This window comes from Lepidochelys olivacea (assembly GCF_965140295.1).
Source record: "Lepidochelys olivacea isolate rLepOli2 genome assembly, chromosome: 10".
NCBI classification, from domain to species: Eukaryota; Metazoa; Chordata; order Testudines; family Cheloniidae; genus Lepidochelys; species Lepidochelys olivacea.
This window is the reverse complement of record NC_140420.1, coordinates 55,380,532-55,408,179: the sequence shown is the minus strand read 5'-3', so window position 1 is coordinate 55,408,179 and position 27,648 is coordinate 55,380,532. Positions and strand designations below refer to the sequence as shown.

The 27,648-nt window shown below is 41.6% G+C and overlaps 1 protein-coding gene across 7 annotated transcripts in view; it reads left to right on the top strand.

The window, feature by feature from the left end:
• Positions 1–1,435: 1,435 nt before the first annotated feature.
• The window catches only part of FAN1 (FANCD2 and FANCI associated nuclease 1), a 44,071-nt gene continuing 17,858 nt past the window's right edge, over positions 1,436–27,648 (top strand). Inside the window, exons 1-6 of one of the 7 annotated variants that reach the window (XM_084641845.1) lie at positions 2,433–2,588; positions 3,887–4,066; positions 4,564–6,036; positions 14,493–14,633; positions 18,896–19,091; positions 27,261–27,494. In XM_084641845.1, the coding sequence (XP_084497971.1) occupies positions 4,686–6,036; positions 14,493–14,633; positions 18,896–19,091; positions 27,261–27,494 (1,922 nt within the window). In that variant the 5' untranslated portion in view covers positions 2,433–2,588; positions 3,887–4,066; positions 4,564–4,685. Of the gene's footprint in view, positions 2,114–2,432; positions 2,589–2,650; positions 3,162–3,886; positions 4,067–4,563; positions 6,037–14,492; positions 14,634–18,895; positions 19,092–27,260; positions 27,495–27,648 lie in introns of those variants that run through there. The other 6 variants (XM_084641848.1, XM_084641844.1, XM_084641849.1 and 3 more) reach the window with 6 other exon arrangements.

Below are 27,648 nucleotides of genomic sequence, written 5' to 3'. Positions count from 1 at the left end.
TCAAGATATTTTTCCTCATCAGTTTTGTTGATTTGCTTTACTTTAAATTGGTCAGTACTGCAAGGGTCACGCTCCTCTTAAACATCTCTTTAGAGAGAGGGTGCCTGTGCTACAAGCCAATTAGTTCACATGTGGTCTATTTTTAAAAAAAAAATTACCTTTCTTGTTATAACAATGCCTTTTATGAAGTCATAGTGCACTTGAAATCCCTTTCAAATTAATGAACAGCTCTTCCTTTCCCTTATAATGTATGTGATTTAGGAACCCAGTATTGTGAAACAGCTGAAGTGAAGGTACTTATAAGCTTCTAGTTATTAAGGATAAACATTTTTCTGGCTTCAAAGACTTTCTCAATAGAGAGATTTTAAAATTGGGAGTTCTGGAGATCTCTCGGCTTCTCTTTTTGGTTGAATGATAAAGCATCCAACTTGGTATTTATCTTACACTTGCCAGATTCAGCCTCCCCCTGGAGCTTCAAGACCAGCTGTTCATCTTTTAGCATTTGGAGCCTTTTTTCAGTCTCTTTGGAGATACTGTTGTAAGCATTTTTTATCCTTTCAACTCACAAAAGCATTTTCTAAGGGATGTAGCTTTAGGTTTTATTTTTTTCTTTTCTATTACTTTTCTTCCTTTTATCCATATTCCATCCCATACCTAATATCTATTAGAATAGTTTGTGATCTCAGCTTGGCCTTTGTATTATGACTCTGGTTTAATGTTGAATATCTTTACTGAATTTCTCAATGCTAATCATGTGCTATATTTGTTTGTTACAAGAGGTAAATAAGATTTTCTGAAATCCAAATATGTAATGATTAGAGAATTACACCTGCATATGATTAAGCATTTTGTAGCTTTTAAAAATGTATTCTCTTTAATCCCTAAAGATATCAAGATATTTTACAAACTGATTTAGGCCCTGATCCTGCAATGAGTGCATGGACAGAGGTACTCAATACAGGCCCAGAGAATGCAACTGGATATTAATGGGCAGAACCTCACTGACTTTGCATAGTCTCTGCATAGGCAAGAGAATATGGTATCCATTATTATATCCGTATGTATTGCCTATCTTTAACTTTAGACTGCTCCCATTAAGTAAAAAAACATTCTTTCATGTGACATTTTAAATCTCTAATATACTTCTCAGACAATTAACAATAAGGCTGGCCTCTGTATAAAAATAGGTTTCAGAGTGACAGCCGTGTTAGTCTGTATTCGCAAAAAGAAAAGGAGTACTTGTGGCACCTTAGAGACTAACCAGTTTATTTGAGCATGAGCACAAGTACTCCTTTTCTTTTTGTATAAAAATAGTTAATCCAACACCTACATGCCTACCTAACACACAACTGCTTAAGACAGGAGTAGAAGAATGCTTTAGTAATTTGAAGTCACACGGGAGACTTTAAGGTAAGCAGAATGTAATTTGGCCAGAACACTAACATTTGCCCTTAAACCACTTTTCAAAAATTGCAGTGTTTTAAACCAGATTTCAGCCTGGCCAGGAGCGCTCCTCTACAGCTGCTAGGCTGCATCATGCATTGCAGATTATGTGCGGAACGATCTACAAAATGGCAGTGGTACCATCTTTGGAAAAAGCAGCTTTCCCCCATTGCTTTATCAAGGAGCTGACAGGCGACGGCGGCCCCCCCAGGCCGTCACCCGCCCTTGCATGTACAAGGCACAATGTACAGCACTGGGTCCACGTTGGTGCGGCAACAATAATCCCGTTTCTCGATGCTCGGCCTGCGGCATGTCCGCTCCCGGCCGGGTACGTGGGAGGGTGTTGTTAGTGGGACGTGGCCTGCCCGAACGGGGGGCTCATTTTCGCTGCTGTTTCCCTCCTCGGGGCTGGAGCTCAGGCAGCGGGGACAGCCAGGTGCGTTGCTCTGGGCAGCCGCTCTCATGCACGGTCCATCTCCCGCGTGCTCCGCTCGCTAGCGCGCTCCGGCTGGCCCCGGCAGCCCTCACCGCCCTCGGCGCCCGCGGCCAGCAGAGCCGGGCGAATCGATCACTCCGCGCTCGGCTCATCGTGCCTGTGGCGGAGGGCGGGCTGGCTGGCTGGCTGGCTGGAGAGCGGTGAGGGATGGAGAGTGCCTGGCCCTGAGCGGAGGTGAGTGAGGGAGCGGGGGGCCGCAACGGGGCGCCGCTCCGGCTCCGGCTCCCCGGGTCGGTTCCTGCCAGCGTTGTGCTTGTGCCCGCCCAGCTGCGCTGGGCAGCGGGGTTGGCACAGGGTCTCCGGCCTGCCAACGCCGCACCCAGAGCCCTGCGCGGTGACGTCACGGCACGAGGGCCTTGTGTCACTCGCGGGCAGACGCCGTTCCTGGGGGCGGGGCAGACGCCGTTCCTGGGGGCGGGGCGGGCTTTCGCAGGGGCTGATGCGCCCTCGCTGCCCCGTTCGCTGCCCGGGGGTTTCACTGCCCCTTCTGCGCTCGCCCCTAGGGGGCACCGGCGAGTCGCCTCCGCGGCCCTGCCCGGGCGCAGGGGCCAGGAGGGAGCAAAGATTTTCTGGAAACCCGCCGTGGCCTGGCCCCGGGAATGGGACGGAGGCGCTGAGGCCTGGAGGGTCTCGCCGCCCTGCTGGTCTAGTAAGGCCCGGGGCTCGAGTCTGTCCCGCCCTCTCGCTGTGAGAGCGTGGTTAGCGCTTTGGGCACCGTTTAATCCCCACCCCCCCGTCAGCCCTTTGCCCCCGTTGTTGTGGGCTTTGCGGAACCAGCAAGGGCCGGGGAGCGGGACGGAAAACGGCCCGGGGTAGCCTCGGAATCTGTTTTAACCCGTTTTTAAAAAAGGGGTTTGGTTTTTAAATGGAAGGCGCTGCCTTTAGGTGATGATTGTACCAAAAAGCGAGCAAGAACCACCAGAAAAGATCAGTTGCACGTTCTTGCACGAAAGGAAGAGGCGTGCTTGGGGCTGAGAGCAGGCTCAGGAAGGGGGTAGCGTGTAGGACAGCGGAGCCTTGTGGTGCTCACTGCAGGCTGTATTTGAGACTCTGCCGGAGCAGCCGTGTGTATATGTGTAGCTAGGGCTTGCATGTTGTGTAGATTTAGGAAACCTTATTTGGGCCCCACTGTAATTCCTTCGTAGTATGTTTGCGTAAAGAGCAAAAGACACAACAGAAGGAATCAGGAGGCCTGGGTTGAACCCTTTGCCCCTGACTCTGTGTGAGTAGGCATGTTATTTAAATGAATGCTGAAATTAAATGTCCCATATTTTCTTTGTATAAAGAAGCTGATGTACAGCTAATAGGCTACATCATTAACACTGCTTCCATAATTAAAACAGTCAAATGCAAACGTTTTTTAACAAGCACTCCCCTACAATGTGTGACTATAAATAAAGTGAAACTGATCGTATTGATATTTGTTGCACAAGCTGATGTGCACACAAGAATCAAGGTCCTGATTCTGCAAACACACATGCATTGAAATCAGTGGAGCTACACAGGGTAATAAAGTTAAGCGTGTGGATAAGTCTTTTCAGGATTGGTGCCTAAGCCTGAATAATGGGTTTTTAAAGTTCTTTCATTTGTAATAACCTGTAGTGCTGTTAATAACAGGTAAAGAATCTTGTTTGCTTACAACATAGGATTTTTTTAATGTTGACAGTGGCCCTTCCACTGCTTTATGCCTCATTTTCTTCATTTGTCGAGCAGAGATGACACCCATCTTACAAAAGCATTTTGTAATGCCTTACTGATGCTAAAGTTATATTTAGAATGTCGGTCACAACTGCACACAGCTTAGGGGTGAAGGAACTGAAATGTTCAGATTTGAGTGCACGTCTTCAGAATTTAGAGCCAGGCTGGTTCTGCATGAGAGGATGGGAGGGAGCCAGCTTCTCTATGTCAGCCTTATTTTTCACTCCCCTGTTGTTTGTCTCTTCTCAGCTGTGTGAAGATTTCTCAAACACATTGTTGCAACTTTGTGGCTTCCCAAAATGGAAAAGTTTGGTGTAGTTGTGCTTGGAAGCCAGGTTGACAAGGTGCACTCCAAGAGCAAAATATAGCTGTTGGTGGAGTCCGTAGGGTGCAGCTATACTCATCCTCTGACAGTTTTTTAGGATATTGGTGAGCACTAATCCCCAAATATATATGTAAATTAAGGGCCAAATCCTCAGAGTTGCTGAGCATTTGCAGCTGAAGTGAGTGGGAGTTAAAGATGCTCATCAGGTGCTTATTGCCTCATGATTTGGGCATAGGTGCAGCCTAAAGCTCTTGATGTGTCTGGGTCAGAGTTCAAACACTCCTGTTCAAAGCAGATCTTGAAATGTTAATTGAGGGAAGAGTTCTGTCTAACTACTTGACTGCTCCTGAGTATTATAAAAATGTTTAGTTAGACAGAACTGCATTGCTCAACATGCTAGGTTATGTCCACTGATGGTGCACAGTGAAACATTAATGGGACAGGTTTCAGTAATAGCACAGCAGGCTGAGGAGTAAATTGTTCCAGACCTGTACAGTCTTTTTCTTATCTGCACTATTCACATTGGTGATGTTTGGCGGTTAATAGATTTTCTGTTCAGTAGATTCAGAATTGTTCTTAAGCTTCATATATTTTCTTGCAGGTAGGGCAGAAGGGACAGGTAAATAACACGAAGCCAAGAAAACTCCTCTTTTTAATGATTTCAGAATAAGAAAATATCACTGAAATGAAGCAGCCCGTGCAGTGGATGTGCTTTTTAATCCCATGATGTCAGAAGCCACATCTCCAGAAAATAAAAGACCCCGGAGAAGCCTGTCCCTCAGTAAAAACAAGGAAAAGAATGAAAACAAAAAAAAGAATGAAGCAGAAGTTAAAGGAGCACCACCCATACCTTCAACTTCTTCCTCTATCCTTTCATTTTTTAACAACACTCCCCCAGCCAAAGTCACCTGCCCTATGTGCGGGCAGATGGTGCCAAGGTATGGGATCAACAAGCACATAGATGAAATGTGTCAGAAGAACCATGGGGATGGTGAAATGATTCTGGCTGATAGAGGACTTGACTGTTTTTTGAATCGGGGCCCATCAGGTATACCTTTGAACATTAGTTCCAGCCCATACTTTGCAAAGGAAGCTTCGACTCCAGAGAAAAATGAGAGTATCTTTGAAAGCAACTTGTTGAAAATGAGAGGAGGTGCAGGACAGCAGACTAGTCCTTACTTTAAGAAGAATAATGCTCCTGTGTACAATGTTCAGAATGAGCCAAGGGTGCAAATGATTAAAAGTATCTCTTTGGGAAACTTGTCATCTAAACTGTCCAGAAGGCACCGTATCCAGAGTAGACAACTAATAGAAGAAAACAAGAGGAATTCTTCATCTCCAGCTGTTCACAGTGTATGTGACAATGCTGCAGAATGGGGTGATGGAGAGACTTGTGCTGTGGATGGCTCTCAGAAAGAGAATCACTTTGTTCTGGTAGGATTACAAAAGCAACATGTCCCAAAAGACAGTTTAACAAAAGAACTTGAAAGTCAGGGAGAAACACGAGAAAGTGATAAAGAGACTCTTGTGGGTTCTGCTCATGGATTTGTATCCTCCGTTAGCATTGTTGCCAGGGATCTAGTGTCTGCTGCAGGGAACACTGAGAAACACAGTTGTTCTGAAGGCATGGTGCCTAATCTTGGCAAACATACAACACATCCAGCAAGTTATAATAAAGTAGAGAGATCCGATGGTTCAGAAGCCAAAACTCAGTTCTGTGTTAAGGATATTCCTCCTTCAAGGACACAAGTGATGTGTGAGAGCCATACAGAAAACTGTCTAGTGACAGATAATACAGGAACACTTCCTGTGGAAGTTCATGAAGACTTAAGGAATGAGATGATTTATCATACTTTCTCAGAACCTATGCAAGAGGTGGATTTTCAGAGTCCTGCCAGTGATATTTTAGACAAAATAAGTGGTGCACTTGGTTCTGCGACTGACTCTTTTGGTCACCCATATTATCTTCAGAATTTCCTGATGGTCCTGCAAATGGTCTTGGAGAATCATGATGATCGGAGACTCTTTGATGAGCAAGACACCAGCACTATTGCAAAGTTCTACCAATTGTCAGGTATATTTTACTTTCGTTGATTTATTGTTGTGTTGAGTGTCCACGAGGGACTTTGCTATTGCTACTGATTTTACATGGAAGACGCTCCGTTGCCATGGTGATAGGCAACAGTATAAAACCCTAAGGTAGATAGTGTGAGGGGGAATCCTCTCCTTCCCCCCCTCCCAAAAATCCAAATAAAAAAGAGAAATAGCAATAACAGTGATTAAACCTTGATTAATAATCCTTATATGGAAGAGACAAGGTGGGTGAGGTAAAAGGTCTTATTGAACCAACTTCTTTGTGGTTTCTGTATGGGTGAAACTGGACAGTCAGTATGCTCTCAAATGAGCTCTCGCAGAAAAATGATAAAAGACAAAAACACCACATCATCTGTGGGCAGATACTTCTCATAAAGCAATTACTGCATATCTGACCTATCAGCCTTTGTCCCCAAGGGAAACCTGTACAACACCTTCAAAAGATGAGCCTGGGAACTTAAATTCATAACTCTGCTAGATACTAAAAATCATGAGATGCTGATTTTGTGGCTCATTACAACAATTTTAACCTACTAACTCTCCTTTGTCCTATGACTGCAGAGATGTTAATTGCCCACTTCATTTTAAGTGGTTTCTTGCAACTTCTGTTAACTTCTTATGCTTAACCATCTGTATGACCTTTTATTTAGTTGTAACACTCTGGTTACCTTTCCCAGACATGAGGAAGAACTGTGTGAAGCTCAAAAGCTTGTCTCTTCCAACAACAGAAGTTGGTCCAATAAAAGATATTACCTCACCCACTTTGCCTTTTTCATATCATAGGACCAGCATGGCTATAACAACATTACAAACAATTTATATGGGAAAGTAATTTTCATTTTGACCCAGTGAAATTTGTATGAAATAAAGATAGATTTAATAATGTATTCTTTCAGAATTCCGTAGCATCGTGTTTAAAACATTGTTTTGAAGTGAAAAGCAATCTTACTCTGGTTTCTGTAAAATATATAAAAGTTTTGCTAGTAACTGATAAGAACATGTTGTTATGATATTTTGTAAACCCTGTAGAAATATTTTGAATTCTGGAGTGTAAAACCCTCCACATTTTGGAAGTTTGGATATGACCCATACTGCAGCATAGTCTCCTCTCTAATCAGCATATGGGGTTGGTGAATATCACAAGCACTGGGATAAAAGGAGAGCATCACCCAGATCAAGGCTATCAACCTTCAATCCTGCACTCCTGAATTATACTGTATATATAATATAGAACTTTCTTTAGTCTGAGTGGCTGGACAGTATGAGGGCAGCTGAGGTCTACATGGAATTCTCTGGTCTTATGGGATGCTCCATTTTCTGTCCACCTGCAGTGGTCATAATCTCAGTGTCCTCCCACTCTTAGTTGCACTTGTGTTTAGGTCCAAGAAATCTATCAGAATGGTGGCAGTCTGCAGTGAGGGCAATCTGCAACGGTTCCATATAATTCGTAAACTACTGGCTTACAGACTGGAGGAAGACATCCTAGCAACTCTTAACCTCCTTGCAAGTAGAGGTAATTAGCATTCTGGTGCCTGTTTAGATGAGAGTAACAACTAACAGTAACAAAGATGTGAGTAGTGGTGATTATTGACATCAGTAGCACCCCTTTTCCTCCAGAAACTTCAGACTGGAATTTATGGGAGTTCCCATTGCTTCCCATCTGTTTTTTACTGTTGCAGTTCTCTTCTGAGGACACTGCTGAAAGTGAAGCTGGCACCTGGTCATGTCTACGGATAGCTATTGAGGAATACCAAATTTTCAAAGTGCTTAAGTTTTGTTGTATTTTTGCGAGATCCCAGTGTAATGTTTGGCTCCCTCACCATGCACATTAGGTTTGTGTGCATAATAGGTATGTGCTCATGCAACATAGTGTGTGCTTGAGCTGAGTGCACACAAGTGCCAGGCACTTAGTTACATATAGACTTTGTTGAAAATCTGGGCCTGAAAGCATTGAACTGGCTGCACTAATTAATTAATTTTGTTAACTCATTTTGGATTAACTAATGGGCAAAATGCTTCATTATAATTCAGAAGGGGAATATTTCCCCTAATGGAACCTTTGTATGTTCAGTTCTTTTGCATTGAGATCTACAGTTAATTATTCACATTCATTTTCTTTTTGTGCTAGTTTAAAAATCTCTCGTGATTTTTTTTGTTTCACTTTTCAAATTAAAATGGAAGAAAGCTGGCTGAATAAATGTTGTTAATGGATCATGACTCCAAAGCTGTGACTTCCTTGTCCATTTTAATATTTTTCTAAAAGTCCCAAATGATTTTAAACTCTGGTGCATGACACAATAGTAATAAAAAGAAATCTATGCAGATCCAGAATTTTTGGATAGGTATCCTCTGACGTGTCATCACAGAAAGTAGGAAGCTTTCATTGAATAATTTATTAATGCTCATATCTTGGACTGAAGGTTAATATTACACAGTTTTTGTTTCACTTGTTTGACATCACGAAGTGCTTAATACCAAACTGGAGTTGGATGACAGAATATGACAATGTTGGTTCGTGCTTGTTAGGATGAGTAGTCTTGTGGCTGCAGTTCATATACATACCTAGTTTATAAGGTTTGTTTGTTACTTAAAGATCTGAATCTATACATACTGCTATAGACAATGCAGTAATTCAGTACAGTTCTTTTTGCCATGAGAGGAAGAGGGCAACATTTTTATAATTAATATGTAAAATTTTAAAGAATCGATAAATGAATGGAGAAGACACATAATGGGAATGTAAGAAGTGAACAACAGATATGGAGATACTTTAGACCACGGATCGGCAACCTTTGGTACGTGGTCACCAGGGAAAGCCCCTGGCGGGCCGGGCTGGTTTGTTTACCTGCCGCATCCACAATTTTGGCTGATCGCAGCTCCCACTGGCACATCCCTTGGCCCGCACCGCTTCTCGCAGTCCCCATTGGCCTGGGATGGCGAACCGTGGTCACTGGGAACCGTGATCAGCCGAACCTATAGACGCGGCAGGTAAACAAACAGGCCTAGCCTTCCAGGGGCTTTCCCTGGCGGGCTGCGTGCCAAAGGTTGCTGATCCCTGCTTTAGACAATTTGCTGTTTGAGAACTCTCTCCTGTCTCATTTAAACATGTGTATGTGGTGACAGCTTGAAGATATGGTAAATAAGTACAATATAAACACACACACAAAAAATGGGATTGATGTTCCTATCTGATGTTACAAGTTGTATAAATAAAGTTGTAGGGTGAAAATCAAATTAGTTACTGTAGAAACTCTGGAATCAACCCCCAGAATAGGTCATAGCAGTTCCACTTGATCTTTTATGTAGAGGTAACCTTCTTGTCTTTTGCAGTGTGTGATCTAAACAGTTTTTCCCCAATAGCTCAGGGAACATAGAATAAGTGTTACCGCAAAGCAATGCTGATAAATTATCTGTTGTGCCTCAGCATCATAGTAAAATGTGATCTCCTTTTCTCTAGGAGATGGAGTATGATGACTCACTGAGAAGTGTTGCTGTGAGGAAGTGACTGGATAGCATTAAAGCAACAGATTGTACAGAAGCTACTATAAAATTAGCGAGTCTTCAGTTTAATATATTTTGTCCCATATTTGTTAAAAGTTCAGACAAACTCATTGCCTGTTCCCTGTTATTAGATCTTGCTGCAAAAGCCTGTGTTATCATTCAAACAAATACAGGGTGGATAAAAATCAATGCTTTTTTTTTTAATTGGATTTTTTTACTTTATATTAAATATATTTTTCTTAAAAAATAAACCTATGTTTCAGCCTTACTATAATCTATTAAAATAATTTAAATTAAATAAAAAAAAATAAGTAGTATCCTTTACTGGTGAAGTTTTAAAGAAAGTTAAACCACTGAACTGCTGGAAGTCACTGGTTATGCATCCAAAACCAGTTTGTTGAAGTGCTAAACCAGCAGTAATCTTTTTGTAGGTGCAGAGAGAATATTTTCTTCATTTCAGTTTATCCAATTAGTTCTGTTCAATGTTAATGCAAAATTGAGAAACTGATTGTGAGTTGAAAATACAGGAAAGCTTGCTTTTCTCTTCCAATCCAACTAGGTATGAGAGGATAAGACTTACTAGTTCTAAACCTTGAAGGACATGGCAGCCAGAAACAATACATTCAATTCGCTAACTAGGGATAATACTACTTTTGTGTATTAAATCAGTTAGTTTTAAATTCAAAACATGTTTTTATAACTTTTTTTTTCTGGTATATCCAGCACATTTAAGGTATTTTTATTTAAATAATAATAATTTTTTAAAAGCTGGTTTTGTGCCTTTTTAATTGCATTTTGCCACAAATCACAATTTAAAAAAATAATAATCTAGTAAATAAGAAATGCCTCATTCACCATTTTCTGATGTAATAAAAATTTAAAAATTAGGAATCTGAATAAATGTATGTTAATATTATATAATTGCTTATATTATTTATATAATAAATAAAGGTGTATAGATATACATATCCTCTTAGCAAAAAGTACTACTAAATTTAGTGTAAAGACTATATTTTGTAGCAAATCACCATGGTTTTTAGGAAAATAACTTAAAAGTACAAATGGAAAACAAGACTGAATTTATTATTTAGATGAAAGTTTCCTGCTTGCTGATTTTAAATGATAATTACAATTGGTAATTTACATTGCTTTCATTTAAATCAGTCCACTCTGGTGTAAAATCATGCTGCTTCAGTAGAACTTTATATCGGAAAAGACAGTTTTTTTGTTGATATATACACATGTAATGCATTAGTTAAGCTATTTGCATAGTATGTATACTTCACTAATTCATTAGTTTTTGCTAAAATGCATATCTGATTTCTTCAGTTGATGGTTTTTGATATATGGAAGTTTATTAGTACAAGTTGATAGAACGAGTTAGGACAGTATTGCTCCATCTCAGTAATAATTTATTTTTACAGGGTATGGTTGCTATCTGTTCTGCAGTGAGCTTTTTTAGCTGCAGTGATTATTATGCAGGAGAATTAATATGTTTTTAAAGGTAAAATTCCTTTTAAAGCAACTTTTCATTCCCCCCTCTTCTGTCCCAGCCTTTACAAAAAAGAAGTGTTTTATGTTGGAAATAGGTTGTTAACTATCCATTTGTTTATGCAAAGGATGCAGAAACTCAAATGTTCTAAAGAAAAGCTCATATATTGGTTAGGTACTTCCTGGTTCTAAATGCTCATCATTAAGCAGTTTTCTGTAGCGTTGTTAGCTTTGCTAAATGTTGAGCAGCTGTGAGTTGTTCTTGAGTTCTAAAATAATGTAGTAGCAGTTAATGTAAAGGTGCGTTGTTAAACTCTGTAGGCTTAAAACATGTCTTACTTTGTTTGGAGAATCTTGGCAAGGAATGTTTTCTATATTTTACATAACATTTTTAAAAAATCTGTATCTCTATTGGAAAAATTAAATACCATTTTGGTAACACTCCTTAATGCACTATATGAGCTCCTCATTCTAGTCTGCAGCCAAATGACATGTGCCAGTCCTGGAGTAACACTTGTTCCTACAGACGTCACTGGGTACTAATGCACAGTCAGAGAACTAAACAAAGCAAATATGATTGCCATTTTTGCTTCATTAAAAATGCAGTGGAAATAATCACCATGTAATCACTTTCCTCAGGCTTTTTGCATCTTTTCCCAATCATATTTTCACTTAAAGCAAGGTTGTTAGTTTCAGCTGAAATCTGAAACTGCTTTTCATGTGAGTGAAGCCATTGTATTAACGATATCAATAACAACAGAAAAAACCTACCCCCAAGGTTACGTGCTACAGAATATGAGGCTTGAGTAGAAGTATTAGCACAGGACCTTTGAGATAAAGCCATATTTCCATTACAGTTACTGAATTTCAGGTTTAGTTTTTTCATTTTCTATGGGGGGTAAGAGTGGGTAGGATATTGGTGTGTGAGTCCTCATTCTCTCTCTCTGTCTCTGATTTGCAAAGAATCAAAGACACTTCAAAGAAACTGTAATACCACTGGGGAAGTTACAACTTGGGCCTTTGAATATAATTCTCCCAGTGGAATGATCCATCTAATTTATTGAAAGACACATCAGACAAAAAAAAGTCTGGAGGAGAGAAGTAAGTTTACAGCCAAAAGAAAAGTTTAATAAGCATGAATAAGTCAGCTGCCATTTTCTAATTACATCAGAACTGATGGTGTTTAAATTAATATGTCTGCTTTTATTATTGATCGGTTATAGTTGAGCAGGAACAGCCAGTGGTAAACAAGTTAGAAGCTCATCAGGAGTCAGAGCACTATGTGCATGCAGAAAGATGCTGAAAGTAAACACATTTTAAATCCACCAACCAGACAACCTTCTATTAATGAGTTTTTTTTAATATCCACATTAAATTATGGGCAATGTTTTTGTTTAATTTTTGCATATCTTTCATCTTAGTGAAAAATAAATTAATTTCCTGTTTTGGTGTGCCTATATAATCACACTGCTGCACTGTTAGATTCTGCCAACACATATGAGTAACTTTACAGTGTGAAAGTGGCAGAGAGTCCTGTGGCACCTTATAGACTAGCAGACGTATTGGAGCATAAGCTTTTGTGGGTGAATACCCACTTCGTCTGATGCTTTTACAGATCCAGATTAACACAGCTACCTCTCTGATACTTTACATGTGTGAGTAGTTCGAAAGTGGGACTGCTTGTATGTAGAGTTACTTACCCTTTTAGTAAGTGTGTGTTAGCATCAAGTTGTTAAAATATAAGATCCTTGCAGCAGGGACCTGGTCTTATATTTGCAAAACACCTTGTACACCTATGGCATATAAATGGATAGTCACTGATTGTATTTCCTTTTGTTTGTTTGGGTCTTTCACACAGCAACAGAGGAAAGAACTTTTGTTAAATAGGAAAATTTGAAATGCTGTGACATTTTTTCTGGCTTTACAATAAAATTTTCAGGCAGCAGGTGCTATACCTGAAGCGACTTCTGTTTTTTTTTAATGTGTAGATTTCAAATTGACTATATCTTTCAAGGGCAGGTTAATGCCAGCATTATGTGGTTTAACTTGCATTTTTCAATATCTGTAGAGTCAGGAGCTGTTTGGATAAATATGTGATTTTTTCCTATTTTTCAGGAAAACCAAAGATCCAAATGCAAAATGTCATAGTTAAAGATGTCAGATGGATTTTTGACACTTCTTGGAAGGCTTTTGTTCTGTGCTAGAGTAAATGGATTCAAATAAGATGTATTTTTACTGGTGACAGATCTGGCTCTGATATTTTTCATGCTGAAAGAAAAGCAAACCCTATTTTATTTGACCAGCCATCTGAAAATTTGAAACATAAGAATTATTTCTCAGTAGGAATAAATGTAAAACCTACTTGAAGATACATTACAAAATTTTTCACGTGTGAATGGAACTTGCACATTAAGCCAAAAATAGGATATTCCTTCTGTAAAGTCTGATCCAAAAAACCTATTGAAGTCAATAGGGATGTTTCCATTAACTTCCGTGGGTTTTGGATAAGGCTACAGTACTAATCCTATACACTAGCCTCATCTTGGTTAAGAAAGTGATTAGAAAACTAGATCAGGCTTGGACAGCCAGAATGAGGCACAATGTAGCCAGAAGTGTGGTTCTACTCTGAAGTGTCTGTAAAAATGGCACATTCTTACTCAAAAGACCTAGTCCCTGGGTATATTTGGAGTCATCTCTGTTTAAATTAGTGGCGGTGGTGCAGATGATGCCCTGAATTAACTCTGAGGGGAAAACTTGGCTCTAAAACAATACTCTATTCTTGCTAGTTGCCCCAGGATCTGAGTATGTGCAAGGTTTGGTTAATTTCCAGCATCAATGTAATTCTGTTTATCCTTGTGCCACACAGTCAAAGAGAGTCTCATCTGTATAATCCTGTTGAAACCACGGGATTTCATGAGTCTAACTGAGGGCATAATTCGCTGTCAGAAGAGCTGCACAGGTGTAATTGGCATAATTTGGCCTCTAAAATGCTAGTGTTGATACATGAGAAGGAAAGAAACAAGTTGGACTTTCTGATTCCAGGTAGAATTTAGCAGAGTTAGCAGTTAAAAATATCTTTTTCCTGATCAGATCAGATTAGCTTTGACCTAGAGTCATTGAGTTGCTAACAGAAAAGGAGTACTTGTGGCACCTTAGAGACTAACCAATTTATTTGAGCATAAGCTTTCGTGAGCTACAGCTCACTTCATCGGATGCATATCATCAGAGCATACACAAAGCTCTCTGCTTGGCATGTTATTTCAAAGGCTAAAATCTGATACTGTTCTTTACTGAATCGACTTGTAAAATATCTTAAAGCTGCCTGTCTTCTTTTAATAGACAAGATGCATCAGAGTGTTAGTTTCGTAGGTATATGTATATAATGCAATTTTTTATGCTTTAATGATTTTTTTTTCTCTTTCCCCATTTAAATACAAACTACAGCTCGTGGACAGAAGTTATATGTGAGACTTTTTCAACGCAAGCTGAATTGGATAAAAATTAACAAAATAGAATATGCGGAGATTAGTGCAGATTTGTTGCCAGTAATTGGAGAATTGGTTGAAGCAGGCTTTCTGCAAACAGGTATGGGAAATGACTGCATATTATTAGAATTAAATTCTCTTCTGTTGCTGCTGTCGCCAGTCTGTGGGTTTGTCTACACTAAGAAATTAGGTTGATTTTATAGAAGTTGATTTTTAGAAATTGATTTTATACAGTCGATTGTGTATGTCCCCACTAAGTGCATTAAGTTGGCGGAGTGTGTCCTCAATACCGTGGCCAGCATCGACTTAAGGAGCAGTGTACTGTGGGTAGCTATCCCACAGTTCCTGCAGTTTCCACTGCCCATTGGAATTCTGGGTTAAGCTCGCAATGCCTGATGGGGCAAAAACATTGTCGAGGGTGGTTTTGAGTACATGTTGTCAGTCGTGTGTCCCCCCTGCCCCCCCCCCCCCCGAAAGCAACAGCAGACAATCGTTTCGCACCAAGATGAGAGCTGTCCTGCCAGTTGAGAAGCTAGTGGCGATAGCCCTGTGGAAGCTTGCAACGCCAGACAGACCGGTCAGTTGGGAATGAATTTGGAGTGGGCAAGTCTACTGTGGGGACTGCTGTGATCCAAGTATCTGATGCAATCATTGACTTTCTGCTATCAAGGGTAGTGACTCTGGGAAATGTGCAGGTTATACTGGATGGTTTTGCCGTAGTGGGGTTCCCTAACTGTAGTGGAGCGATAGACGGAACACATATCCATATCTTGGCACCGGACCACCTTACCAACCAGTACGTAAACCGCAAGGAGTACTTCTCAATGGTGCTGCAAGCACTGGTGGATCACAAGGGACATTTCACAGACATCAACATGGGATGGCCGGGAAAGGTTCATGACGCTCGCATCTTTAGGAACTCCGGGCTGTTCGAGCAGTTGCAAGAAGGGACTTACTTCCCAGACCAGAAAATTACCGTTGGGGATGTTGAAATGCCAGTAGTTATCCTTGGGGACTCAACCTACCCCTTGCTCTCATGGCTCATGAAGCCATACACGAGCAGCCTGGACAGTAGTAAGAAGCAGTTCAACTATAGGCTGAGCAAGTGCAGAATGGTGGTAGAATGTGCCTTTGGACATTTAAAAGCTCGCTGGTGCTGTTTGCTGACTAGGTTAGACCGCAGCTCAACCAACATTCCCATTGTTATTGCTGCTTGCTGTGTGCTCCATAATATCTGAGAGAGTAAGGGGGAGACGTTTATGGCGGGGTGGGAGGTTGAGGCAAATCGCCTGGCGTCCAATTTTGAGCAGCCAGGCAGCAGGGCGATTAGAAGAGCACAGGTAGGCACGGTGTGCATCAGAGAGGCTTTGAAAACCAGTTTCATGACTGGCCAGGCTACAGTGCTACAGTTGTGTGTGTTTCTCCTTGCTCCAAACCCACCCCCTTTGTTGATTTTAATTCCTTGTAAGCCAGCCACCCTCCCCCCTTCAATCACAGCTGGCAAAGAAAATAAAGTAACTATTGTTTTGAAACCATGCATTCTTTCTTTATTAAAAAAAAAAGTGAGATAACTGACAAGGTAGCCTGGGTGGGGTAGGGTGTGGGAGGAGGGAAGGACAAGGCCACATTGCTTATTGTAGCCACACTACAAATCAAAACTGTTTGGCAGCCTTCTGTTGCTTGGGCCATCTGCTGGAGTGGAGAGGCTGGGTTACCGGAGCCTTCCCCCCCCACCCCCCCATGTTCTTGGGCGTCTGGGTGAGGAGGATATGGAACTTGGGGAGGAGGGCAGGTCGTTATACAATGGATGCAGCAGGGGTCTGTGCTTTTGTTGGCTTTCCTGCAGCTCCAACAGACGCTTCATCATGTCCGTTTGCTCCCCCATTAGCCTCAGCATCGCCTTCTGCCCCTGCTCTTTGCGCTAACTTGATGCTTTCCTGGCCTCTGCCACTGAATGCCTCCATGCATTAAGCTGTGCCCTATCAGTGTGGGAGGACTGCATGAGCTTGGAAAACATGTCATTGCAAGTGCAGTCTTTTTGGCCTTCTAATCTGCGATAACCTCAGGGACGAAGATGATATGGGGAGCATAGAAACATTTGCACCTGGGGGGAGATAAAAAGGGAGAGTAAAATTAAGATACGTTTCTAAGAACAAAAGGAAGACTCTTTCACAGTGAATCAAGCAATTCACAGCAGACAGCTCATGTGCTTTAGGTACGGGGTCACATTTTGCCTTTTATATTGGCTGGGCAACAGAACTCGGTTTCTAGGCAGCCATGGTAAGCCTTTTGGTACACGGGGTTGGCTTCTTACGCCTTCATAATGTGGGAATGGTTTCAAACTGCAGCGCCATCCTTTCCCATAGCAAGCAATGCCGGATGGGTTTCACATTTAAAAGGAGGGGCTGCGGTTTTCGGGTGGATGTGCAGGATACACCTCCCCCCACCCCATCGCGTGGCTATTCTCTGGGATGATCCCTTCAACCCTCCCCCCACTGCTTGGCTGTTCTCTGGGATGATCCTTTTTAGCCAAGCGCAAACGACCCAACATGAACGGAGTCCGTTTACTGTTCCCTTACAAAAATTCCCCTATTTCAACCAGGTGGCCATGAATGATATCACTCTCCTGAGGCTAACACAGAAAGATAAAGACCAAATGTTGCTTGAATGCGACCAAAACCCAGGACCATTCGCTGCCATGCTTTGTGCTGCAATGATTCCAGACTACTTGCTATTGGCTTGGTATGGTAAAGTGTCCTACCGTGGAGGACAAAATAAGACAACCCTCCCCAGAAACCTTCTGCAAAGGCTTTCAGAGTACCTCCAGGAGAGCTTCATGGAGATGTCTGTGGAGGATTCCCGCTCCATCCCCAGACATGTTAACAGACTATTCCAGTAGCTGTACTGGCCGTGAATGCATCCCAATTCTTCAGAGCAAATCAAACATTAAACACTATGGCTTTTAAACTCTGTACTGTAGTTAAAAATGTGCACTTACCAGAGCTGCCTTCTGCGGCTTCAGGGTCAGGGATACCACCTTGGGAGGGTATTGGCTCCAGGGTGATGAAAAGGTCCTGGCTGCCGGGGGGAATGGATTCACTGCTTGCCTGCTGCACATTCTCCTCCTCCTCCACAAAATCTTTCTCCCTGTTGCGTGAGACTCCCCACTTTCAGGTGTCCACGGACAGTGGTGGGGTAGTGGTAGGGTCCCCCCAGAATGCCATGCAGCTGATCATAGAAGCGGCATGTAAGGGGCTCTGACCTGGAGTGACCTTTTGCCTCCTTTGTCTTTTGGCAGGCTTGCCAGAGCTCCTTAACTTTCATGCGGCACTGCTGTTTGGCTCTGTTGTAGCGTCTCTCGACCATGCCCTGTGCGATTTTTGGCATAATATATTAGCATTTCTTCTTTTTGATTGGAGTTTGGCCTGCACAGATTCTTCTCCCCATACAACAGTCAGATCCAGTGTCTCCCTTTCTGTCCATGCCCGAGCTCGTTTGCGATTCTGGGGGGACTGCCTGGTAACCTATGCTGCTGAGCTCGCCACACTGACCAAACAGGAAATGAAATTCATAATTTCCCAGGGCTTTTCCTGTGTACCTAGTGCATCAGAGTTCAAAGTGCTGCCCAGAGCACATTGGAGCACTCTGAGATAGCTCCTGGAGGCGAATACCGTCAAATTACATCTGCGCTACTCCAAATTCGATCCAGCAAGGTTGATTTTAGCGCTACTCCCCTTGTCGGGGAGGAGTACAGAAATAGATTTTAAGAGCCCTTTAGGTCGACGGAATGGGGTTGATTGTGTAGACATATTCATTTTAAAATCGACCTAACGCGGCTAAATTCGACCTAGCCCTGTAGTGTAGACCAGGGCTGTGTCTTGGGGTGGCCAATTAAGGGAGTCAGGTTGAGGACTATTGGTTGAGCAATTCAGGCAGATTGGCAGCCTGCTCCATTAAGTTAATAATAGAAGTTAGTAGTGCAAATCAGTTGAAGAGGGTGAGGGTTTTTTTGGACGGAGCAGGCTAGATTTCAGTTGTTAGGACAAGAAGATAAAAAGTAATTTATTTGCCTGTACCGTCAGTTTGATTCAGATTTAACTGAACCAGATTTCTGTACACTCATGTTTTGTTTTGAAATTGCCATGGAATTTTCCTGATCATTACACTTTTGTTAATTATTAATTATTAATCTTCATAATAAATTAAAGAAATTTCAAACTATATTTGGAAAGTCAGTTTAAATTACTAGTCCATAGCTATTTCATATGTAGGTAGGACTTTCTACTATCCAGAAACTCTCTGTACTTTAAAGTATCATATGCATTCAAAATATTAAATAAGTATTTTTCTGTGTATCTGCAGAATCTGAATTACAAGACCTTTCTGAGGGGCTGGACTTGCTTTCTGCTCCTGAGCTAAAAACATTAGCAAAGACGTTTCACCTGAAAAACCCAAATGGTCAGAAACAGCAACTGGTGGAGGACTTTCTCAGACTGGCAAAACAACGTTCGATCTTCAGCAAGAATCAGGCTGGTATTGGGGCAGTGATTTTGAAAAGGTACCATTTGGGCTTTTTATGTAAAATCCAATAGTTAATTCTGCAGATGAATATAAATTATTATTGAGAAGACCATGAGTTTTAGATGCATTTTGGAAATGAAAAACATTGTATATGCATTGTGAATTAAAGCATAAAGAAGTGTAGTAGGTAACATCTGAAAAGCATTAAGGTTTTAGTCATAATTTTAGTAACAGTGCTATAACATGGGTCAAATACAAAATTAAAAGGGCAAACAGAGAAGGGTCTTTAGTGCGTCAACCTTTTTCTTCTCTTTAGACTTGGGCTTGGATGGCTGTGCTTTAGTTTTGGCAAAACCTCAGTCGCTTGATTTTTGCATTTCAAAGGACAAAACCATAGTCTATAGTAGTATGGAGTATTTCCAAGTTTCCCCAGGTCACTTATGACATTATTTTAGCTGAATTTGTTTTCCCTTTGTAAATAATTCTTGCTATGTTGTGGGACTACTTGAGAGTAATAAAATAAAGCTTCTGCAAACTACGGTTCAGCAGCATAAATCTGAGCTATTGCCAGCAGGAGAGTGAGTTTGTGTGTGGCGGGGGGGGGGGGTGAGAAGGCCCACCTTGATTATCATGCGCATTGTAGAGAGAGTGGTCGCTTTGGATGAGCTATTACCAGTAGGAGAGTGAGTTTGTGTGTGTGGTTTTTGGAGGGGGGGGGGTGAGAAAACCTGGATTTTAGCTGGAAATGGCCCACCTTGATTATCATACACATTTTAAAGAGAGTGGTTACTTTGGATGGGCTATTACCAGCAGGAGAGTGAGTTTGGGGGACGCGGGGGGGCGGAGGGTGAGAAAACCTGGATTTGTGCTGGAAATGGCCCAACTTGATGATCACTTTAGATAAGCTATTACCAGCAGGAGAGTGGGGTGGGAGGAGGTATTGTTTCATGGTCTCTGTGTATATAATGTCTTCTGCAGTTTCCACAGTATGCATCCGATGAAGTGAGCTGTAGCTCACGAAAGCTCATGCTCAAATAAATTGGTTAGTCTCTAAGGTGCCACAAGTACTCCTTTTCTTTTTACAAATCTGAATGTGTTTACTGGGCCTAATCCTTCTCCTCTTACTGCTGGAACTGCATCTGTGAGATTCCTTGTGTAAGGCAAATACAGTTTGGTCGGTTATAAGAGTATGTTGTTAGCCATCTGCTAGCATTGCCCCAAATATGTATTGGAGCAAGCAGCAAAAGAGCCCCTCAAGTTGTCTAAAATATGGTTAGACTCATGAAGCAAAACATATTGCAGAATACAGGTAGATGCACAAAATCAACAAGTCCTGAGTCTGCGGGAGCATCTTTTCCTGGTCCCTGCCTATAAATGATCAGACCAGAGTCACCTGTTTTCGTTTGCTGGCCTGGCTAGAGTGGGGGTGGGTGGGTGGCGAGTAGTAACCACGTTCCTTAAGATGACGGGCCTTGTGGCTTGGGGCAGTAGTACCTTTTTTCGCAGTCTTAAGAAAGAAGATGACGGAAGACCGTCTGCGTACTCCCGCCGATTGTTACTCAGTCCACCTACTCTGAAACTCTGTTCTCCTCTGTCACTAGTCATCCATCATCGTGTCCCTTTCTTTTGTTGTCTTCCCCCTTGTCCCCACCTCCAGGTCTCTCCTTTCCCTGAGTTTGGATCATTTTTGGGAGTAATATCTTTGGGATAGGAGTAGCAGCTCTGATTTGGCTCCCTTTATCCAACCTTTCAGGGGTTAGGTTCAGTTTTAAGGTTTTGGTCTGGTCCTATTTCTACCTTTTCTACTACACAAGGTGCAGATGGTCAGTAGAGACATGGAGGAGAGTATACTGTGGAATGTCACTGTGTAAGATTTCCCATGCTAATGACATTCTTCAGTCCTGTTCCCAGAAATCCTTGCTCTTCTGGCAGAGGCAGAAGTCTGTTTCAAATTTTGTGTAGTTTTGTGCTTTGGACAGATGTTCACATCAAAATAGAGCAATTTTGTCCATCCCACCAATAAAGTTCCTTTCACGTTACCTAAACAGCCCATGGTATTTGTGATGGTTCTTGGGGTGCCCAGGACTGTGAGTCACCTTGGTACGCCCTGCCTTCAGTGAGAGGGTGACTTCATGCTGTTTAACTAGGTTTCAGCTCCCTGATGCCATCAGCCTGTTAATCTCCTCTGGGCTATGCCAGGCCTTACTTTTCCTTGCAGGTTAACAATAGGTGCATCCAAGTCCCCAAACCTCTTTGAAGAGTTCTCCTGTAGTATCCTGCCCTTAACCACGGAACATTCACAGAAATGCAAAGTCTGCTGTCCCCAGAGAAACAATATACACACCAGGTTGAATGATTCAACTCAGGATCAGCTTGATTAATACCAGAGCACTGGAATATATTTATAGTGAAAATAATGATAAGCTTCTCAAAGATTTGAGATTCAAAAGAAAGTGAGTACAGATAATGGAAACAAAAGGGTTGGTTACATATAAAAGAAAATCATAGCACAATTTCTAGAGACTAAACAGGATAATCTTCTGTCTAAAGAAGTTATCTTACTTATCTTTTGTAGTGTTTCAGCCAAGCCTAGTTGAGATCCCGTTTTCATGAATGTAAACATGCTGTTCATTTACTTCCTAAGTGCAGGATTTTGAGGTGTCTCATTGCCTTCTACTTATATCCCCCAAATTCACTGTCTGTCTTCAGGCACAGTAACCCCCACCCTACCCCCTGTCAGTTGTTTTTTCCTGAGTCCCGCTTCTTCCCTGAGAATTTCACAGCTCCCTGTTGACTTTGTATGTAAATGAAGCTTCCATTGTGCTGGTTTACAATCCTTAATTTACATGCCAACTGAGAGATGGGTGAATCAACATCTCTTGTCTGACAGAAACCTGTTTGTCAACTGTGCCTTGATACAGACTTTGGAACATGTTTTCAGTGTTTATGTATATAAGTCCTTACATAGTATCTGTACAAATATTTCACAGCAATATTAATGACCAGCGTGACCCTGACTTTCATTTAAGACCTCACATTATAATCTTTGGTGAACCAGAAGGTACATGGAGGGATAAGAATATTCTTGTAATTCCCTTACCAGTTGGCACTGAGAGTCAGTCACAGTGCTGAAGAGGAGATTTGGAATTGCCTAGTTATGGAAAGAGGATTATTATCTGAAGCAAAATGTTTTCTTGCCCCCTCTTTGGAGTGGGGAGGAGAAGAAACACAAAGCTGACTCAAGTTAGCTAATATCATACAAAGTTTCACAACCAGGAAGGTTTTGTGGTGGTGTTGTGGTACTTGGGGGGGGGGGGGAGGAGCAGGTGCGCACGTGTTAGCTATTTAGAAGCAGATTCAATCATAGTTAGCACTTTACAATATGACATTTTCTGTCCCCACTCCTGTTAAATATATTTTAATGGTAGCAAACAATAGCTAGCTTTTGACTCAGGCAACATTCCACTTCATTTAGCCTGGAGAATAGATGAAAGTGCTACAACCCGAGGTATGGCATTTCATGTCAGTTAAAACATTGGCAACTGCGACTGATTTTGCTAATAAAATAGCTTTGTCTTCAGGAGATGTAGTTGTTTGTCAAGTGTAACCCAGTTTTAAAATACTGCCGTTTGAAAATATTTCCCTCCCATGAGATTTCAGTTTCAGTCTTTGATATTAGATACTTGAACTACATTATCATTTTGAGGAGAGAACTTTTATCTTGGTTGACATTTGCATGCTTACTTGATTTAGGAATATGAAATCCAATAAATACGAAGAGAGGCTAAAAAAATTATTTGTTTTATCAAATGAACTTTTCTCAGTGGTTTGGGTATGCTGGTCCTATTTTATTTTAAAGAAATGTCTTTACACCTTATATTAAGTTCCAATATAATGGAATGTAATAAAGAATTACATTGCCCTCAATACACAGTTTGCCATTCTCCTGCTGTGTCTGGTTAGGCTGTATCTTGCAATGTTTCTAACCTAACTAATGTGGATATCAGTTATAGAATAATATTTTTTAAAGCTTTACAGTAATTTAAGATCAACACTTTGTCTTAAAATTTGCCAAATATTATTTGAATTTTTCACTATATCCCGATTACCTGTCATTTTCATCTTTTTAAATTAACCACTGTTGATGAGAACTTAAAAAAACACCACTCAAAATAGACAGTACTTTGTTCTATCCCAGTAATTTTACTGTGATTCTCCAGAGCTAACAAACAGAGTACATCAACCTGTCTTCTGCTCTCTACACTGAACACTGATTGACTGGCCAAGTGATGTTGCATTGAGTTCAAGATCCTAGTCCTTCTCTTCAAAGTGCTTAATTATGTGGGCTCAGGATACCACAAAGATTGCCTCAAGCTCTGGTATAAGGACTTGGGTCAACGACCCCACTATTCTGGTACAGTGAAATTATCTGCCTCAAGGGCATCGTTTGTCTCTGGAGGAGGCACAGTTTTCTTGGGGCCTGGTCCAAAACTGTGGAGTGAACACCTGCAGGATGTGAGAACCACCTCAAATGTCTTCACATTCCACTTTTTTGGACTACCTTCACTAATAAAAACACACAGCTTTATTAAAAGTGTATTAGAACATGCAGTCTTCCCCTAGGAGAGGAGGAAGAGAGAGGGAAGGACAGAATATCATGTAATAGATGCTAGTCATGTTGCTTAATGCATTACTGCAGGCGGTTTGGTTATAATAGTGGATGATATCAGAAACAGAACAGAATGAATTGAGAAGCACAAATTAAGCAACAGTTATTAACAAATGTATTAATTTACTCTAACGAGGTCTAGTGATTAAAAGCAGGGGACTAGTGATTGGGAGACCTTGAATCTGTTCTCAGCTCTGCCATTAAATTAATATCAGAGATGAGGAAAATTGTTTTACTTCAGAGCCCTGATTTCTCATCTGACAAGACATATGGTTGATGGTTCCTAAGAAAATCAATGAAGCAGAACTGTAAGAATGTGAATCCTCGGCAATGTAGTTAGAAGACACAAAGATGAAGCTAGCAATGCCAGGTTGGTAAACTTGACTTTGCCAAATGTAATGGGCTAACCTGGGGAAGAAAAAAAATCCTGTAAGGCAACCTTGCCTAAGGTAGAATTACTTAGGGCTTGTCTACACTTACATTTTATAGTGCTCTAACTTGCTAGCTCAGGGGTGTGAAAAATCACCCCCCTGAGCGCAGCAAGTCTGAGCACTTTCAAGCGCTAGTGTAGACAGGCTCCAAGTGCTGGGAGCCAATCCCCTCGTGAAGGTGGATTACCAGGAGCACTGGGAGAACTCTCTCCCAGCGCTCGCATGTGACTACACTTGCACTTCAAAACTCTGCTGCGGGAGCGTTCTCGCGGGAGCGCTCTGAAGTTTCCAGTATAGCCATGCCCTTAGTGACGAGGAAGGCACCCTGGGAAGGGGTTACTACTTTGTAGTGGGTATTACCACTATATCACAAGATTCAGTGTTAGCTTGGTCTCAAAAAACATGAGGTGGGGTGGGAGGAATCTACACTGTCCAAACAAAAAAGGGCAAAGATAGGCCCTGATAGTGCAAACGTTTATGTATGTGAGCAGTGCCATTGAACTTCATAGAACTGCTTCTGTGATTGGCAGGACTGAGCCTGTGTTCAGAAATGTTATTTTGAAGCTTGCAAGAGTAATTACGAATAAGGCGGGGGAGAGTAAAAATATAACAATAAAATTACTAAAATAAGAACTTGAAAGACTCTTTTGAGAGTTGCACTGCATTACATTTTTGGAAACCCTCAGGAGTAAGGAATTGTGGAAACCCGTGTAACTGTGTAATTGTGGCTGATAGCAAAAGAAATTCAATTACAGTAACACTTGTGAGCTGGGTAGGATCTGTTAGCATCTGTTTTAAAAGAATCAGTGTATACATTTATTTTCAACGAGTTTATTTGTGCCTTCTGGACTTGCTCTCATTACTGGGAAAATCTGTAGAATCTTTTTCTGGAAGTCTTAAATCCTGAGAGACAGACACCTTTAAATAAATACAGGAAATGCCCTAGATTTTTGTCATCTTCTTGCTGTTTCCATTATAGGTTCCACTATTATTTACATGTGTCTTTGCCTTCCTTTTTCTTGATTTTCATATTATTAAGAGAGAAGGCTAAAGCTTCTATATTGCTGGGGGATGGTTGTTCCCATTGAGTTTCCTTACTTCTAAAATAGCCCTTGTAATTCCCTCCTTCTCTTCCCATCTCTCTCTCTCTCCCTATGCCCCCTTTAACATGTTAAGTGATATAATGTGTCTTTGTCCTTTGTATGCTTTTCTTGTCTAAATATTTTTTGGGTGCTGGATATAAAACTATTGAAGTAAGTGGTGGTTTATGAGATAGGTTTGATCCTGGAGGTGAGTAGTCCTGTTAAATTCACATGTCTCATGTAAAGGCTTCAGGATTTTGCCTGTGGCACAGATGTGTACTAGAATGTTGCTTACTACAAAAGACTCCTAACGTTACTTTAGTTGTACATGAAACTGCTACCTTAAAGTTCCACTGATCTGTCTTAAAGCACTTTTTCTTGCATGTACATTTCTGTACAAATTTACTCACCCAACATTGGACTGTCACCACCCATTTATTCAGTATGAGATTTTTACTTCTCCACAGGACCAGGATGTGGATTTAAAATAATAGCATCTTTAGGATTATGGAGTAATTACCATTTCCATAATTGTTTACATTCTCACATACAGGGAAGTCTGTGATGGTCTAGCAGATAGATATATATTTAGACAATTGTTTAAATTCTTTTTATTTGGATTTTTCATCTGTAAACTGTATTAAAAGAAATGTAGCTGTAGACACTCTTGAAGTACCATTCTACTGAAAAGAAATATCAGTGAAATTCACAATAATGGCCAGACTTCTATCCTTGACTGCCCTTTGTATATGTGGAATATACAAGATTGTATACTGTTCAAGGTCCTATGATAGAAGAATTATCCACTACAGCAGGGATAGGGAACCTTTTTTCTATCAGGGACCATTGACCCACAGGGCTGGGGAGGGAGGTTGGGATGCAGGAGGGGTGAGGGCTCTGGGGTGGGGCTGAAGATGAGGAGTTTGGGGTGTGAGAGGGGGCTCTGGGCTGGGGCCAAGGGGCCTGGAGTGCAGGAAGGGGCTAAGGGTTGGGGGTTGGAGTGTGGGAGGAGGTTTGGGTGCGGGCTCTGGGAGGGAGTTTGGGTGCGGGAGGGGGTTCCAACCTGGGAGAAGAGGTTTGGGGTGCGGGCTCCGGCTGGGCGGCGCTTACCCTCAGGTTGCTCCTGGTTGGTGGCGCAGCAGGGCTAAGACAGACTCCTTGCCTGCCCTGGCTCCACACTGCTCCCGGAAGCAGCTGGTGTGTCTGACCCCTAGGCGGAGGGTCCGGGGGGTTCTGTGCACTGCCCGCAGGTGCTGCCCCTGCAGCTCCCATTAGTCACTGTTCCTGGCCAATGGGAGCTGCAGAGCTGGTGCTGGGGCAGGGGCAGCACATGGAGCTTCCCTGATCGCCCCTGGTCCTAGGAGCCGCAGGGACATGCTGGTCGCTTTCGGCCGGATGAAATGAAGCAGCAGGCTGGATTTGGTCGGCGGGCCATAAGTTCCCCACTACAGTATTTCAGCAAAAATTGCACATTATTGTGGGGACTGCATTTTAAATTTGAGGCTGAATGTCCAGATTTCTGTCAGCTTCACTGAAAACCTGTAATAAGGGTTTAAATATAAATTTGAATGTAGGTTCAATAATGATAATTAATAATGCTTTGCACTTCTGCTGAATCTTCCATATGAAAATCTCAAAGCATTTGGTTAACATTAAGTCTTGCAAATTCTCAGAGAAATGAAAGGATGTATTTTCAAAAATGGCCTCTGATTTTCAGTGCCTTCAATTTTGAGTGTTCCACTTTAGGACCAGATTTTTATTGACTTGTCCAAAGTTACACAGCAAGTCATTATCAGATAGAGAATCTTACTTTTTGTAGAGCATATATATTGTCAGGTTATTCCACTTCACTTACTGAAATGTTATATTTCCTATGTATTAAGTCCATATATCTGGCTTTTCATGAGAGACCATGTATGCTATGTAGTTTCTCAAGCTCCTTCATACTGTAGGGAAAATCAAGCTGTATAACAATTGGTTTGGAAGTAAATTACATCTGGATAAACATTTTGCTTGGCTTCTAGGGCTAAGGACCTTTCTGGGAAGTCTGTCAGAGTCTGTAAAGGCCCCCGAGCAGTATTTTCTCGAGTTTTACTGCTGTTCTCACTGACTGATTCAATGGAGGATGAGGAAGCAGCTAGTGGTGGCCAAGGCCAGCTTTCCACCGTGCTTATGGTAAACATGGGTCGTACGGTGTTTCCCAGTTACACAGTAAATAGGAAAACAGCAATCTTCCAGGACAGAGAAGATCTCATCAGGTAGGAGGAACTTTGGCTATCTGGAAACTGATTCATGGAGACAGCATGTGAAATGCGGCAATGACACCCGTGTGTTTATTTCTAGATAAGCACTATTATTGGCTATACCTTGTCAACTTATCGGTGCTATTGCCATAAATTATAGGGCATATAG